We start from the raw sequence: 17,575 nt of genomic DNA, 5'->3' as shown, positions 1-17,575 counted from the left end.
TGGCGTCCCCCACAAAAGGTCGGCTTATGGACCATTATAGGGGAATATTTACTTCATACATAATTCGACTTATAATCGGCAGTGAGGAAACAATTTCAACGATGCCCGTTTTTGTGTATGGCCACTCTGAGGCACAAGAACGGTAGCGCTGTGTGCGGAATACATATGGTATTCCGCATATTGTATAGTACACATACCTCAAAGGAAATTAACGAGGCTGAGGCTGGCGCACAAGCGAACACAAAGCCTCTAACATTGAGTGATTGAAATGTGGAAGTGGATGAAGATCCACAGAGCGGCAGGATTCGATTGCCGACCAAATACGCCCCTGATTAATTACGCCGCATTATAGACCTTGTCGCGTTCCTCTCAAACCACTAGTCTACATGCGCTCTCTAGCATCGTTCCCATCGACGACACAACAGGGGTGGACTGCCAAAATTGCTCTTCCCATTAGGATAAATACTTGTCGCCGCCGTCTTTAATGAGCATGACTGACGATAACCTAACATTCCATATAACTAGTCATCCAGTAAACATCTGAGTAGTGTATCGACGTTCGAAAGATCAAGGAAAAAGAAGATTGCTTGCTTCCGCGTGCGATATGCACAGTTGTTCACGTGAGGAGCGCTGGCCGATGCGGTATCTGTTCTGCACCGGTTCCCGAGCGGGAGAAAATGGATCGGCACGAAATGAACACGAACGAACACGAAAATGAACGAAAACACACACGGGAAAATGAAGGAACTCGACAAACGGCAGTCCACACGTCAGAGTTCCTGCGACTACCACGGGGTGGCAGCACTAATGGCGGCGCCTATTCCTTGAATCGCGTTTTTGTGTATAGCACAACTTCCCAATCCATGCCAAAGGGCCTTTTGGACAGGCAGGACAAACATGTTAGAATTTTAGCAGGTACACAGCTCTGCCTTTGTGGGATCCCTTGTAATGTCGTTTACACGCAAAGTTTAATGCAGTACTATACCCTGCTGTTGTTTCCCAGTTTTGTATGTCTTCATAATGGTGCACTAGATAACACAGCTCTTTTAACGAAAATTTCACGAACAGTTATACGTCCCAGGTCAAGTTTCTGTCACTCATACGTACTACTTGACGTGATGCCTAATTTATCGGCTGTCTATTTACTGGATCCGCTCAAAAACAAATGTGGTGCGGTGTTGAGATGAGATGTACAGATTATTCCAACATTCTGGTGGGATAGTATTACGAAAAACAACGCGAACGGCCGTAATTCTCATTCTCGCTCCAATAGATGCTACGCACTGTAATGGACTATCTCCTCCACCACCTTGAACTTGAAATCACGTATCTGTCTAACTGCAGGGCCAAAGGATTTATTACCATCGCATCTTCATCGAGACACCCGGAGAGGAGACACAGGTGATCCTGGCGAAGTGCGTCCTACCGGGAGGCTTCAACCAGACTCACACGTCATCCGGACGTTCGCGCAGACAGGCCGATCTTCCCTTTGATCTAGTAGAACCTGAGTATGTATCTGCATTTTTTTTACAGATAATACTACGTAGCATTATGCTGTATATCGCGAGTTTAGATCTGCCAGCGACAGCATTACTGACCAATACCTAAAGGAGCAGTACAAGCCCCGTCAAAACAGTGAGCAGTGAAGTCAAAGCAAGAACAACGAGCGTAGCTGACCCCTAGAGATGTTTGGTCAGCACGAGTTCTGAATTCCCTCCTCTCTCTCTCCTCTATAACCAATCCGAATGAGTAATAAGGACCGGTTTCTCATGTACAGTTCCCGTAGAACCCCCTCCCGAAATATTTTTCTGGCTACACAACTAGGCCGCTCTTTCGCCGTTGCTCGCAGTGCTGAGTTTTCCGGAGTTGTTGCCAAGTGAATTGCGCAGTGGTATGACTTCACACAACGGAAATGTCATGCTCAAATGTATTCTAGATGCGATAGCATTTATGGGCATTTGGAGAGATCACCTGTTAAAGCGCGGCTACAGAATCGCCGGAAGAGTTACCATGGCCTGCTCCCGTGGCCTATAGCGGGTAGGATGATGGTGTTCCAGGCCATGACTGGGAGGTGTTCCCATCAGACGCCAGCTGTGCTGTCTCTGTGTTCTTCTTAGATTTTCCTCAGATGCTTCAAGACAAATGTCGGCGCAGTTCCCTCTGAAGTAGGCCCAGGACGCACAATCCCCCCTGCGATTGATAGTCGTGACGTTGCAGCCTGAGCGTGGCCGACTACGGCATGCAGGACAACCACCACCGGGTGTACCTCGAAATAAAGTGATCGAAATCCCCGTTGCAAAATAAACTGCTGTAAATAAATGTTATCTGACTACAAAATGCACAGTCGCGCGCGGGAAACTGCCAACAGCGAGCGTAGACTAATCTGGACATACGAATGCGAAAACCGAACTGAGACTAACCTAATAATAAACTAACCAACATGATGTTACGTCGTGTCCGCCCTGCTAAGCCTAACGAACGCTAAAATGTGGCTTTCGTTCGCTAAAACGACTTGGACAGACACCAAAAACCCGTGAATTTGAGTGACTAAATAGTGATATCGTGTATTTAAACATGGCATATCATCTTAAGAAGCAATCTATTGCATTCTCGTTGATTTTCCATGTTTCGAGAACGTGAATTGCGTGAACGCTGTGCCGATGAGGGCCAACAAGCTCGAACCGGCCGTCTCCCTTCAGAACGGCGTTCTAATGATCGCCGTGGAGGGACACAAAGTAGTGCATGCCTGCTCTTCGTTTTTAGGGCGAGGGCAGTACTATTTTTGACACGTGATGTGGGCAAGCTTGCGCTTGTCCCATCCTACACTTGGCAACGCAACGTGAATTTGGAGACCGAGTGTTTCGCAACCGAGAATAGCCAGGTCCTACCACCGCCGTGAGACAGGACGCGCCATCAGATGTCACACCGTGGATGCAATGACGCCGCGCCGGCACAAGCGGTTGGGCGACCGCCCCCCCCTCCCCCACCAGAAAAAAAAAGGTGAGGTTTGGATTCGCCTATGCGTGTGATGCGTTTCCCATGCGAAGACAGAGGACAGCCCAACGCAGAATGGAGTAGCAGAACAAGTCGGGAGGCGAGTTCAATTTCTCCTCTTTTTTTTTTCGGTACAAAAGAAAAAACAAAAAAGAAACAAAAAAAAGCAAACAAACAGTGGAATGCCCCGGGCCGCCATCTACTGGAGAAACAACGAAACTGTCTTCGCGATCAAGATACGCAAAATCTTTCCAGGAGCGGTACTGTAAGTAAAACTGCGCCGTGAAAGTGAGAGACAGTCACTCTCAAAGTAGACCAGGTAGTACACGCTAGCTGCCGTAGACGAAGTTGGTGAAATATACTTCGTAGAGATGTGGTGGTGGTGGTGGTGTGGAGGGGTGATGTTTGGGGAAGGCGCGGTCAGCCTGCTGGGCTCGCGCTGGCGGCTCCGTAAACCCAGGGGAGGAGGGGGAACAGGCAAGGGTGAAACAGAGATGGCAAGACGATGGTGGTACAGGAGAGGAAGCGGTGTGCGGACCCTCTTGCTCCGGCAATCGGGTAGTCGCGGATAACCACCCACCACAGAAAACACAGGAGCATCCCTTAGTATCCCTCATTGGGATGCTCTCTGTACCACGATAGATGCCAAGTTGGCGAAGTTACCCTACCTATGCGACGTAGAAGTGGACTACAACACTCTAAAAACAGAAGCCATAGCCCTATCATTCGTGGCAATGGTTGGCGCACAGCGTGCTACGAGGTGAAGTTCTGTTTTTAGAGCGAAGGATGCCACCATCGTAATCGTGCTGGAATACACTACACCGGGATCCTCTCAAGACAAGATCAAGAGGTTCCTTCTAGACAAACTGTTCAATTACTCTGCAAGCATCACCTTCGTAGAAAACATGAAGGAACACAACATGCCCATGATTGTCATGGGACACCTCACTACGGACATAAAGAAGCCACAAACCAACTGATGGTGCGCAGACTTCATGAATGAAATTTACGATTTTTATCTGGCCAGTGACCATAGAACTCCCACAACCCGTCCGGGAAGTGTTATAAGTTTGTATTCGTCAGGGGCATAGACAAGCTTGTGGTTGCCGAGTATACGTCAGCTACTCCAGTGTCCACAGGCCCCTACTAGAGTCACTGAATGGTACCTCTAGCCTCTACTGTCCATCATGAGATAAGGCCGGCGATGATCTCATAAATGAATGCTATCGCTGATAATCTGCAAAGCATTTCTGCAGCAATTTTGTGTTATTTTTCTTTTTGTTTAAGAAATCCCAAATAGTATTATTTTCTTGTTCTTTTATCGAGTGAAGGTCAGACAGACTGTGCTACCAACCTGTTGCTAACGCTGTCGCATTTGTTATATTGATAGAAATATTGATGAATTCAGGAATTCCTGTTGTAGATAATACAGGGTGTCCCACCGGAAACGTGCCAGGGGTTAAAGAAAAAACGGAGTGCTCTACACAAATGTAATCAACTGTACGTGCTTGGCAGTTGTGTGGTCTATCCAAAAATACTTTTTTCATCGCCCCTTGTCAATTAATTAGCGGTAATTAATTTTCTTACTTTTTAATTATCGGTTTTAGCTCTCAGATGTCAATGAGGAAGTTGTAGTACATGTCGAAAAAGACACAACTGAAGTGGTTCGAGGTCGCTATAGCTTGTGGTTTCGTTTTTTCCCGGGTTTAAAAGTTGGTTTCATATGGAGGGCGGACCGCAGATTGCTGCCCACAATCCGGCACCCACGCGCGCGACGATTCCAGCGCCCTCCGGCGTGCATTGACCTTGAGATTAGCGCTTGGAGACCATCCTTGGGCCACGTCACACAAGAGAAAGATATTTCACCTGTTTCACGGCACACCTATCAGAGTGCACTGCAATCGTCGCGCGCGGGCGCCGAATTATAGGGAGCGCTCTGTGGTGCGCGCGGCTTCTAAAACCAATTTTTAAACCCAGGAAAAAACGAAAGCCATAGCAACCTCGAACCACTTCAGTTGCGTCTTTTTCGACATGTACTACAACTTCCTTATTGACATCTGAGACCTAAAACCGATAATTAAAAAGTTAGAAAATTAATTACCGCTAATTAATTGACAAGGGGCGATGAAAAAAATATTTTTGGATAGACCACACAACTGCCAAGCACGTACAGTTAGTTCCATTTGTGTAGAGCACTCCGTTTTCTCTTTAGCCCCTGGCCCTTTTTCGGTGGGCCACCCTGTATATCAAGCCTATACTCCTGTCATTAACGTCTCCTGGATATGCAGAAGTGCGTGCAGGGCGTTTTGAAAGCTGATGACATTTGTCACATCTCGTTTTTCAGGCATCTAAACATCACGGAATATATCGAAGCTCGCGCACCCGTTCCGTATCTGGATTTGGCCATCCGACAGAATGGCCGTATTTTGGATACAACGCTCAACGTGCAGCCAGGCACACCGCTTGAGATGCTCATCTTCCTTGATTCCAAGAGCAAAGGTATGTAATGCACGGTGCAGTCCCACTTACTCACGATATGCCGTAAAAAAGCGGGTTAGACTGGAGTGCCACAAAGCCTGCCATATTACGCTGTGTTTGCCCTGTGGGATGGCTGAGCTCAACTTTAGAGAAACATAGAAAGGGGACTGCTTCGAGTAGTACGGCGTACAAGAAACACAAGTGAATACTGTATGTATGCATAAAATCATACGCGTTGTCTGACCGGGCCAGATATTCGTGGTCCAGATATTTGCTGTCAGAACGCAAGCCCTACTGAAGCTATATGAAAGCTTTCTCATGCTTGGAAACTGCCGGAAACAGGTCATTGTATGCTGTTAATCCAGAATTCCAGTAGTAAGCGGGTATAACCTTTGTTGTTGTTGTTGTTGTTGTTGTGTAAGCTTCGTCAAAATATGTAATGCTGAAATATTACTTTACCGACATTTGGCGTTTCATAACCTGCAAACGCTTACTGTTATATTTGTATTTATTTCTGAGGTACACCACTGCACTCAACACATGTCGCAGGTGGATGTTAAGGGTCAGCGCACAATTTTCCAGTTCCTTTTACGCTGTGCCAGCGACGCTTTACATGTACGCTGTTCTGGGACTAAAATACAGTCAAAGAGGGCAACATCCTTGAGCTTGAGGAACGAATGACACAGTCCAAGCTTTCTTTAAAAGCGATAAACCATTTCGATGTACAGTCCAAGCAGCACACAATATTGCACCCATATTGGCTGGTCATTGACGATACGGGTCCAATATGGGGCAAATTCTGACAATATGGACCCCATAGTTGTACACCCTAGAGCACTGCACGGGCCCGGGCTTACCCGAAAGCCCGGGCCTTGCGTTTTTTATGCGGGCCTGGGCCGGGCTCGGGCTTCAGCCACCGGGCCCGGGCCGGGTACGGGCTTGACAACGCCGGCCATGGTCGGGTATGTACGCGATATATTATGCGTATATTACACGAGACTGGACAGCTGAATTTTCATGTCACTTTTTTTTACATTGTTTATGGGATATCATGGCATTCTGATCTGAGAACTATCACTTTTTTTATATGTGATCATGCTTATTTCGCGTAATGGGTCTGGATTTCATACGTGCACTCACACACATTTGGGGACGACTGGTGTGGCTGTGCCGGGCGCGCTGAGATGTTTGCCGACAAGACGAAAGGAGTTGGGCGATTTGGCCAACAGAAGGAGCGTCCTTCGCTTCACCAAAGTCAGAGAGGAGCAGCCGCGTACTACGTCTGCACACGACACCGCTCTCTCCGTGAAGCAGGGTGAGACACTGATCAAGGCGGTCACCACCCAAGCAAGCAAGCAGCGAGCACAGAGCGGCTTGCAGGCATAGAAACACATCCGCCCCGTTCGAGTGTACCTCATCACTCTCTACCAATTAGCTGCGTCCTTTCCTCGCTGCGCTCTTTAGTAAATCTAAACACGCCTCCGGGCCTCGAGAGCACATAGAGCAGAGGCGGGCTGGGACCGGGCCTGAGCGTGGAAAGAGTCGGGTACGGGCTGGGCCCGGGCCGGCGGAATCGGGCCTGGGCCGTGCTGGAAATCTATAGAAGACGTCGGGCCCGGACCGGGTGTGCGTCGTAGCAGCCGGGCCTGGGCCGTGCACGGGCCTGAAAATTAGGCCCCTGCAGTGCTCTACACCCCATATTGACTGAAAATGCAGAAAATGGTACGTACCCGTGTTGTACCAAATGCCCAAGCAGCACGGCAAGACTGGACGTTGAAGCGTGTGAAATGCCCAATTCAATACGTCGTTATATCCAACAACTTTCCGCACATGATACACATTGTTCGAAACAGTCGGCATACGTGGCAATCCCATTGTAACATGCTCTGCAACTCAACAACGCAACTTTCCACTTGCTGCAAACAGCCGCCATCTTGCTTCGCGATGCCCATGCCAATCTGTCGAACCGACTGAGAGCGTGGTCATTTGAGTGAAATCACGCGTCCTACAGCTAATGCGCATGCACGACACTCAGACCGGACGTTTCATTCGGGCTAAAATGTCGCTGGTTCCTCTAACGACAACGGAATTGCGGCAGGTCAAGTAAAAAACACAATGTTTGATAGGAAGGAATGTGTCTCGTGTAACGCTGGGTGCTTTCAAGTTACTGCAGCCAGTTGGAGTTCTGAGGCGCATGTCCGTCATCGTCATGAAAATGTTTCGCTTCTTTGTACTTTAGGAGCGGGTTGGAAACTTTTGGTTCATACACTATTGCGATCCCAATGAAGGCTTCTGAGGGATGCTGCTTAGCACTAGTTGATCCTGCTCTTCGTTTTTAGGGCGAGGGCAGTACCATTTTTGAAATGTGATGTGGGCAACGTTTCGCTTGTCCTATCTTGCAGTTGGCAATACGACTGCCTGGGTCCTTCAGCGAGAGAGGTGTAGCACCTGTTCTTCGTTTTTAGGGCGGTGCAGTGTTGTTTTCGTAACGCTATGCAACGTGAAAGAATACAGAGATCTGTAGAAATGAAACAGCAAAAAGAAGAGAGAAGTAATATCATACAATAAGAATACCGGATACTGCTAAGGATACCAGAAGTAATACCGGATACTGCTTTATTATTACACGAACTCCCCGTTGGCGTTATCACGGAAATATTGGCGCAATATGGGCAAAATGGGCTTGCCAATATAGGCAGCCCATATTGGTCCAGTATGGAGCCTGGTTGCACTCCCAATATTGTCCCATATTGGCAACCCATATTGGACCAATATTGGTAATCCTGGCAGCCCATATGGATCCAATGTTGGACAAATATTGGCGTGCTGCTTGGGAGAGACCAAAGTCACGACACAAAAGGGCCGTGTCTTTAATCTCTGTGTCATTCTTTCCTCAAGCTAAAGGATGTTGCACTCACCGAAGTCGCGCCAGCTAGCTTTCCTTCTTCTACTGTCTTCAGAAATACAGTTAATCAGCAGTGGTTGTCAGTAGGTTCATCAAAATGCAAAGTACGTCCGCATTCATGGTACTACGGAAGCTGGTGAGTCCTGGTGTCTATAAAGACCTAATCTGACGCGTGATATAACTGTCGTGCTAGGCACACCTATTACAGGAAAGATCTCATTTAGGAAAGGTCACGCACGCATTCTGCCAGAGTACCCGTATCCCCGTGAACATCTCAACACTGCATGTAGATTTCGATTGCGGTTGCAGTAGCGCCACACAGTGAACAAAAAACAAAAGTCATAGCAAGCTGAACTGCTCGAAAAGAAAAATACCTTCTCTAAGTTGAGCACGAAATACCGACCCACATACTGCCTGGAACCACTTCACGTTATATGCTTCCCCTGGGGAAGGACCGCAAACGACAGTATTTCTCTGGATCTTGTCTTTGGACGTCCGAGTGGGTGTCCCCCGCTGTATATCAGTATCAAAATTCGGAGCATTTGTCTCCTGAGTAAACATTATGTTTGAGAGAAAATCGCCTCGTGCATCAGCAGGAAAATCGAAAGGCAGCGTTCCATTCCCTTCTTGGAACCTTTTATTAAGACGCGATCTGTTTTGTGCTCTAGCGAGACGGAGCCATTTCCTTTGGAGTACAGCCATTGCGCTTCTTTCTCCATCTTCGTCCAAGTATTTATTAGTTTCGGGGTGGTTGCTGATGGGATTTTGTGGAAACCCGTGGGTCGTTTGGAGATCATAAATCAGGTCTTCAAAATGGATGATTCTGCTTAGGGCGGACAACAAAAGGAAATGATCATTCGGTCTATGAAGAATGTGCGGGTTTCTCATGGTTAGCCTGTAAGTAGCTTGAAAGGACGGTAAAGAAGGGAAAAGCGAACGATAGGCGGAGTTCGTTCTGCTTCCGCAACCAAATTTCGCACCGAATGACTAATGCCTAGTGAATCAGCCTTTCCTTGATGCATAGGATAAGGTAGGGCAAAACGAGAGGCAAGTCTCCATTTGAACGCAACTTAAAAAAATAACAAAAGAAGTGGCGTTCTTATAGGGATTTCGCGCTTCCGACCAGAAATATGAAACCAGTCAACATATCAAAATATACCTTTCTCAATGGCACACGGTCGCGTTCCCCTGTACATCATAACAAAATCATCATAAATGAATAAATAAATAAATATATATTTATTTATATATAAGTGAAAAAAAAAATAGCATAGGCTCTTTGGCTGCACGTTGAACATATGTTTATAAGTCCCAAACGTCGCCACACCAGCATTGGACAGCTGTTTCGGCCTTATTGGGCCTTCATCAGCAATGCGTAGGTGGGTATATATATATATATATATATATATATATATATATATATATTATAGGTGTTATAACTTGATCGTGCCATCAAGTGGCATCGGGATGCACAATCAAGTTATAAACATATTCCCACGTGCAGCCATAGAGATTGGGCTTTTTTTCTTCTTGTGTATATGTACATTCTGGCTTCCATGCACTGCGGCCTCCACAGGTGTCTTCAACACCGTGGGACATTGATGTATCGCCGAGGCAGGCGTTTGTGCCGAACCAAGATTGTGTCACTTCCTTGCGCCGCGACGATGAGTACCATCTAGGACGAAACGGCCGTCCGCGGCTGGGATGGCACGATCAAGTTATAGATGTATATACAGGGTGTTTCCATTTATCTGCAACAAATTTTCATAAAAAGGGGAGTTGCATTAGGGTGGTTTTACTTTTGTCATTGGATTACTCGACGGGGCTGCTACTAAACCAATATTTTGCTCAATTAGGGGACTGATTAACAGGTATTTTAATCAACTTTTTAATTATTGACTTTAGGGAGACCTTTTCTAGGGAGAAGTTTTTCCACCTCGGCCGTCCGCTGGAAACAGAAAGTGATCGCCAAAAGAGCGACGGTGACGCTAAGTGAGGGCCGAGATATCGACGTCACCGTCGCTCTTTTGCCGACCACTTGAAGTGCGCAACAGACGGCAGAGCTGAAATAATTAGGTCTCTGGCGCGCGCTGCGATTACTTTCGTTCGTGCTTCGTCAGTGGTTCGAGCGCATCATGTGAAGACCAGGCTTTAATATTGCAATTGCAATGTGCTCCCTAAAGTCAATAATTAAAAAGTTGATTGAAATATCTCTGTTAATTAGACCCCTAATTGAGAATAAATACGGCTTCCTAGTAGAAGCCCCGTCAAGTAACCCAATGGAGAAAGTAAAATCCTCCTAAGGCAACTCCCCTTTTTATGAAAATTTGTTGCAGCTAAAAATAAACACCCTGCCCAAAACCTTGCACATTGCTCAAAATCAGCAAAGTCAGAGGGCCTACATTCTGTACAGATCTAGCTGGATAAATAGGCTAATCGAATGTGGACTTACTTTGAGAAAATAGAATTTTAAAACGCCGCTGCATCCCATGAAAAAAAAAAAAAAAGGAATAGACATTCGCGTCGTTTTGTCGAGTCTTACTCTACATGCAAGAACGCTGGACTTTTTTTTTTTTTCGCGCACCCACCAATCTGGACAATTCCCAAATCAGCTAAAGCTGTCGCGTAGAGATTCCTCCCAGCAAAGTATAAAGTTTATCAAGCAGCAGGTTTCTCAGATGCCTCGTTTTGCTCCACTTTACCCTGCACTATCCCAAGCAGCAAAATGTACTGAAAGTCGGGTGCAATAGGGGTGGACGGGTTGGTGGAAGGCCTTGAACAGACTCGTGAAACTAAGGAACATCGATAAGACACATACCGTCCTCCCCTATTGCACTCGACTTTCAGTACAGTGTGCTGCGTGGGATAAGCATGTTTCTTGATATCCTTCAAGTGGATGAATCAGCGAAAGTATCGTCGTTGTGTGGTTTATCGATGGGTTATATTCGGCAACGTATAGGCTCCCCCACTTTTTTTTTCTATCACATCACATCACGTATAGGCTCACGGTTAACATGTCCTCGAGCAAAATATTGGAACGATGCTCTCGCTCACTAAAACGTTCTTTATTGTATAGTCACTTTCTACAAACATCGTTTGTACAGAGACGCAGCAACCTCTGTGTTTCGAGAAACAATCTTTGAAATTTAAAGGGACTCTGAAACGATTTTTTTCTTCGTTAAGTTCGAAAGAAGACATTTTTCTGAGTCTAGAACCGAAATTTTACTTTCGTCGCGCGAGCGGACTTCTCGGGAGCGAATTTAAACGGAGCGGCGAAGGGAGGACAGCTGGCGCCGCGCCGTGGGGAGCTGCCGAGCGGAGACACAACGGGTAACTTGACGCGACCACGGCCGGCTCAGCAACACGTCATCGTGACGTGTTGCCGAGCCGAGGAATCCCGCCAGGAGCATACGCCGTAGGATCCCGCGTATGCGTTCATCGGGAGTGGAAATCTCCATGACAGCAGCTTTCGCGTGATCGGCAGATTTCGGCAGTGGCGGCAGCCACAGCGCAAGCTCGCGGCATTACTTGCCATTGTGCAACACCGGTGACGTAACGGGGAACCGAAGTGCGGTCCGTACAGTTACACCATCGGCAGGGAAATATGCGCGAGAGAGGAGGAACGCGGAAGAGACATTTCCAGCGCGCGCTCCTCGCAGAGTGGAGCGATTTCGTCCGGAAAAAATTGTGGCATATTAGTTTCTCTGCGGGAAGAACAGTTTCCATCGAAAAAAAGTATGGGGGTTCGGGAAATTTCATCGTCCCTTTAAACTGCCGCTAATGTGCGCTATTTATTCAGTGCATCCTGCGCTCTACCCTGCAAAACAAACCTTGTACAGTTTATGCTAAAAATTGTGACATATATTGCGCTTCCTCTGCAGATACCTACGGAATTCTCGCAAGTTACCTCAAGGTCACCGATAGCACACCCAACCAAGAAGAAATTATCGTTATGAACGGGTAAGTGTCGTAGAACTGTGCGTTGTAATTGTGATACCATATACGAAGCTAGTAGATTAACTAGGTAACCCGTTCATTAACTCAATGATACAAGGGGATAATTAATGTGGTAATCGCTTCACCTAGCGTGTCACTGATCTACATCCAAGTAATATTGGGAATTTCAGTCCCGGGACTCCGGGAATGAGATACAACCGTGAACGGCGTGCATCACAACCTTTGAGTAGTAACTTTCTTTTCTTCTTTTTTTTAAGACGCCTGGTCACATTGGAGCGTGCAGCCCGTAGTAACTCGAGAACATCTCAAATACATTTGATGAGTAAATGAATGAACTGAATGAATGAACTGAACTGAATTGAAATAAACTGACCTGAATGAACTGAAACTAAAATGTAATTCATGGTAATTCATGGGAATTACATTTTAGTTTCAGTAGCATTTCCTGTAACTTTAAGAGCCGTGGAATTCTGTGTCCCATTCTTTGTGGAACTTACACGGCTCTGGTGGTGAGCGATAGCCGTGACTTCTAGCTACACATAATTATTGGTAGCTTAATACAATCCTTATTACACGTCCTTATAGAAGACAAAATGCCAAAAAACTTCCTATGAGGATGTGGCACTCAGAGGCCCGAGAGCCGGACATGTCGTTACCGACGAGTCCGTTTCCCGGCCCCCGCAACGTGCAGGTGAGATTCTGTGCCACTGTTGGAAGCCAGTTCCACGCTGGGCTAAATTAAAGTCCCGAAGAAAATTTCATGGACGTGATGTGAAAATCGGTTGCACAGTCCGTTTGCAAGAGTATCAATCCAGTTTTCGCAAGAGGACCTCCATGGTATCCCTATAGGCATTGGTGCGTCCGTGTCCGAGAGGTGGGTTGGTCGGACAATGACTGGAATGATGTGAACGGCATCAGAACGTCCTACGCGGGCGTGGTACTTGTGTACAACAAATCGAATGCACTCAAGACGTTCTTGACGCACTTCGAAGTACGTTTCCTCGGGGGCATCGCACAATACGCCAACCACACACGAGACATAAACTTCGACCCTGTGGATACGTTTGAGGTCCTCACGGATGAACTCAAACGTTCAAGATTTCAACAGCAGGGAGCGAGAGTGCCGCTTGGAAAAACTAACCGAAGAGGTTTATGAATGTGCGCCGGTTGTTGGATGGATAATCTTGCTCTACAGCATAGCCAATCGATAACTTAATCGGCAAAAGCCAACTTTAGGCGCTGTGCTATTTATATGTTACATTACTAACTCGTCTATTTCATTAGTGCGCCATACTGTTCGTGACCTGAAACGGCGATTGCACTTACATTAGTAAGAAAAACGACTGTCGTCCACTAGGGACGTTAATGGAACAGTCTTATAACTGACTACTGATTTGGAGATTATAAGTGTGTTCGACTATAAGCTATCCATATCCCAAATTTCGTCGAGCGGACCGACATACTTTCTTAGACAAACCGCTTTTGTGCATTGTGTGTGTGTCTCTCTAAATCTCAGTCGAAACGTTCGTCATGACTCAGTGCTTTCCCTTGTGTTTAATATGCGACGCTTTTTATACCAAAGCCAACGAGGCTTTTTTGATGTTCCTCTGAAGTAAAGAAGCTGCCCAAACAAATAATTACCATCGATTGATTTTATACTGGGAGCATCACATCACCGTCACCATTTGCACCAAGTCCTCTCCCCAGCACCGCGCAAGGAAGAGAAGATTACTTTTTTTTTCTCATTATTATTACTCATGTAAAATGCGTGTACTCCATAGCGAACCAATGACTTGAAAATGGCACGGTGTAATATTGTGCGCACTCACTGTAATCTATGTGAAGTACACAGGATTCGCTACCCAAAATCAATATTACCAGTGCATACAGACTGAACACCACAGTCATGTTTTTCTTCTTCTTCCTTCTTTTTTTTTTTTTTTTTTTGTAAGCAACCCTGTCACATTGCCAGAAAAGTGCCTTCACATTGAGTGTTTCATATTCAGAGACGCCTTCTGCAGTGATGAGTCAACTTATTCGAGTAGAAAACCTCGTTTCTTTTTCTTTTTTTTTTTCTTTTTTTTCACGCGTATTCCAATTCGCTACAGAAGTCGACTATTTCCTGCGCGTTGAATATTCAAATTGTCTGCTTCGCTAGACGCGTGGAACGGCGCTAATACTCTCTCGACAAATGGGCGTGATCTAATGGTTATGCGCGCTTTTTCCAGGTGTTCCATCGACCCGTATATTTTTGGAAACTTTGAAACACTGGATGGTGGCGATACTCTGTCAGCAAAATTCAGGGCATTCAAGTTTCCGGAGTCCAATTATGTCCTCTTTGTGGGAACAGTCAACATCTGTATCAAGGAATGCAAAGGGGTACATATAATGGCATATTACTTGGAGCCTCCAGAAGTAGGTACACAATGTGATAAATGACTGCCTCTTGTGTAGATACCATGCGGCAACGGACAGTACGGCTACGGCAGACGGAAGCGTGCCATCCCTTCGGAGCTACCCAAGGACCCCAATAAGGTGTTCGAGGTGGAACTGACAACGTTCCTCAAAGTGGAGTATAAGGACGACCTCTTCACTCTGAGGAAAGGTGAGCCCTCCGAGCAATTTTTCATGGGATTTTAATTTTGCTGAAGGTCTATGCCTCTCATATCGTTCTATCTGTGCTCATGCCCACACTCTTAAAACAGGTGGTGGTGGTGAACTTCACCACATAGCATGTTGAAGGCCAACCATTGTACAGTGTGATGACCTTTATCACTCTTGATTTGTGGAAAGTGCTGGGCCACGGCCACTTGCGCGCATCGCTTCTCCTCCGGCCTGCCGCCAGCGCAGAAATCCTGTGACGGCGGAGTTTCGCTTTGGAGCCGCTTTGGTACAAGTGTCGGAAAAGGAGTACCCCTCCGGTTTTCAACAAGTCAGAAGAGAGAACGATGTCATTCGGGATGATGGTTGGCTAGCTACGTGCTATGTGGTGAAGTTCTTTTTTAAAAGTGCATGTGAACTGAAAAGTTCACGTCATTCTTCGCTCTTGAAACAGAACATCAGCACATAACGTGCTGAAGGCCAGCCATTGCACAGAATAATACCGCTATCACTCCTGAGTTGTTGAAGGCGCAGGGAGTTCCAGGGAAGGGTCCCGTTCCCATTCGGGTTCGGTAACTTTCAATGTTGCTTGGAGCACCTTCGCTTACGTGGACGTGTTCCTGTAACGTTTACAGAGTGGATTTCAAAAGCAGCAATACGCCAAAAACAGACTGCAGAACAGAATTGGCGGTCGGGCCCGGTTAGTTCAGGGAGCAACCACTACGTCACGTGCTGACGATGAACCCTCGCAAGGCTGGTTACCACGCGTTGTCAAGTTTAGAAACTTGATGAGGCCCTTGATGAACCCTTCGATGAGTGGAACCTGAAAGATTGATGGCATCTAAGTTTCGTTATCTGTAAACGTAGCACTGTCGTACGTATTCTGAGCTGTCTTGCAAACTTGATATGTTTCTTAGTATAGACCTGACGGCAGAGGGTATGTTATAACAGTACTACACTCTTAAAACAGAAGGAGGGGGATGCCGAAATAGCTTGCCGTTGTCGGCCACACCGGCGAGCTATTCAAACACTCAACAAACAGCTCTTAAAACAGAGGGGGGGGGGGTGTATTGGCAGGATCGGCTCGCCGTTGTTGGCCACACAGAAGTAGGCGTCGTCACGACTATAGCCAAAAAAAAAGAAAGACGGACGGAGGATAGAGGAAACAGAACAGAACTTCACCGCATAGCACGCTCCTAGCCGACCATAATCCCGAATGACATCGTTCTGTCCCCTGATTTTATGAAAACCGGAGGCGTACGTATTTTTTGTGACAATTATGTACTGCATAAGTGTCACAAAAAAGGCGTACGCCTCCCGTTTTCAACAAATCAGGGTAGATAACGATGCCATTCGGGCTGATGGTTGGCTAGGAGCGTGCTATGCGGTGAAGTTCATTTTTAAGAGTGATAGCTTAAACACTATATTTCGCATGCCTCGTCCCCTCGTGGTTCTTCTATTCTCCTATAGTAATGCTAACGGTAATCGTAAACGGTAATCGGCGGGCTCATAGCTCAGGCGACCACACAGCTAATACCAGGACAACTCATACCAGTTTCAATCATACCAAGACAACTCACACCAAACGAACTCATACCACGGTCAACCCATACCGCGCTCAGTTGTACTAATCTGAACCCATTCCAATTTAAATCGCATCGAAAACAACCATATCAGAAAAAAATGCCACAGAGTGTGACTTATACTGAAGGAAATGTACGAATCCCACAGATAATATCTACTGAAGCACGCTGAAAAATCGTTAAAACGTACAGCATTGATTGTAGGAAATAGAGAATTTGGAAAAGAAATTAGACGGAAACTATTCCACATTCTCATTGTAGCGTGGAATATCGCGACAACAACAACAAATAAGTTAATGACAATGAATGGGGAAATTCGCCACTTGAGGTGCGGCCCACTACCCCAAGGCACAATGGGGCATATCGCGACACTAATTGCATGAACAGGTCATTTACCTCAACCTTACCAACGCGCCGAAACCATAGCCAGCCACAGCGCAGCCTTTTATATCCCACATGGAAACCTTGAAGTGGCGCAGAAACTCCCCTACGAAACGTCATCTACCGAGTCCGAGCTCTTCGCCATACTGGCCGCGTTGTACCACCCACATTGCGGGATCAGCGCCTTGCGCGTGGACTGTTCACGGACAGTAAGGCGATGCTAGAAGTTCTGGCAAATTATTGTACCAGAACAATCGGCGGCCTAGACACCATGGCAGTCGCAACATACAACCGACTTCTATCCTCGGGTCATAGCCTGTGTTTCCAGTGGGCCTGTGGGTTACAGTCACACAGGCCTGCACGGAAACACCCGCGCAGACGCCTTAGCACGTCGGGCACATGGGGACGTCACCTTCAATAACTGTTCACTACCAGTTTCAGCCTCAGCATGTCGATTACAGATACGCCGAATCCGCAACAGCGGCACTCGGCAGTTTCAAGAGGACGCTGTCCGATTGAACGATCATCTCAGGTCCATGGACCCGTCGATGGATTTCGTTGCCACACACCACTGCTCACGTCCAGAAGCGTCCATTCTACACAGACTACGACGTAATGTCGCCAGGACACCTCTGCTTCTGTATAAAATGGGTTTTCTCCACTCGCCCATATTCCC

The 17,575-nt window shown here is 46.7% G+C and overlaps 1 protein-coding gene across 1 annotated transcript in view; it reads left to right on the top strand.

Moving 5' to 3' along the window:
* The window catches only part of LOC135385578 (uncharacterized), a 231,362-nt gene that overhangs the window by 207,935 nt on the left and 5,852 nt on the right, over positions 1–17,575 (top strand). The window contains exons 4-8 of the mRNA XM_064614984.1: positions 1,345–1,508; positions 5,339–5,493; positions 12,259–12,337; positions 14,563–14,713; positions 14,789–14,939. Coding sequence (XP_064471054.1) covers positions 1,345–1,508; positions 5,339–5,493; positions 12,259–12,337; positions 14,563–14,713; positions 14,789–14,939 — 700 coding nt within the window. The remainder of the gene's footprint in view (positions 1–1,344; positions 1,509–5,338; positions 5,494–12,258; positions 12,338–14,562; positions 14,714–14,788; positions 14,940–17,575) is intronic.

Source organism: Ornithodoros turicata, chromosome 2 (genome assembly GCF_037126465.1).
Source record: "Ornithodoros turicata isolate Travis chromosome 2, ASM3712646v1, whole genome shotgun sequence".
NCBI classification, from domain to species: domain Eukaryota; kingdom Metazoa; phylum Arthropoda; class Arachnida; order Ixodida; family Argasidae; genus Ornithodoros; species Ornithodoros turicata.
The sequence above is the reverse complement of the archived record's forward strand: the minus strand, read 5'-3'. Positions and strand labels throughout refer to the sequence as shown.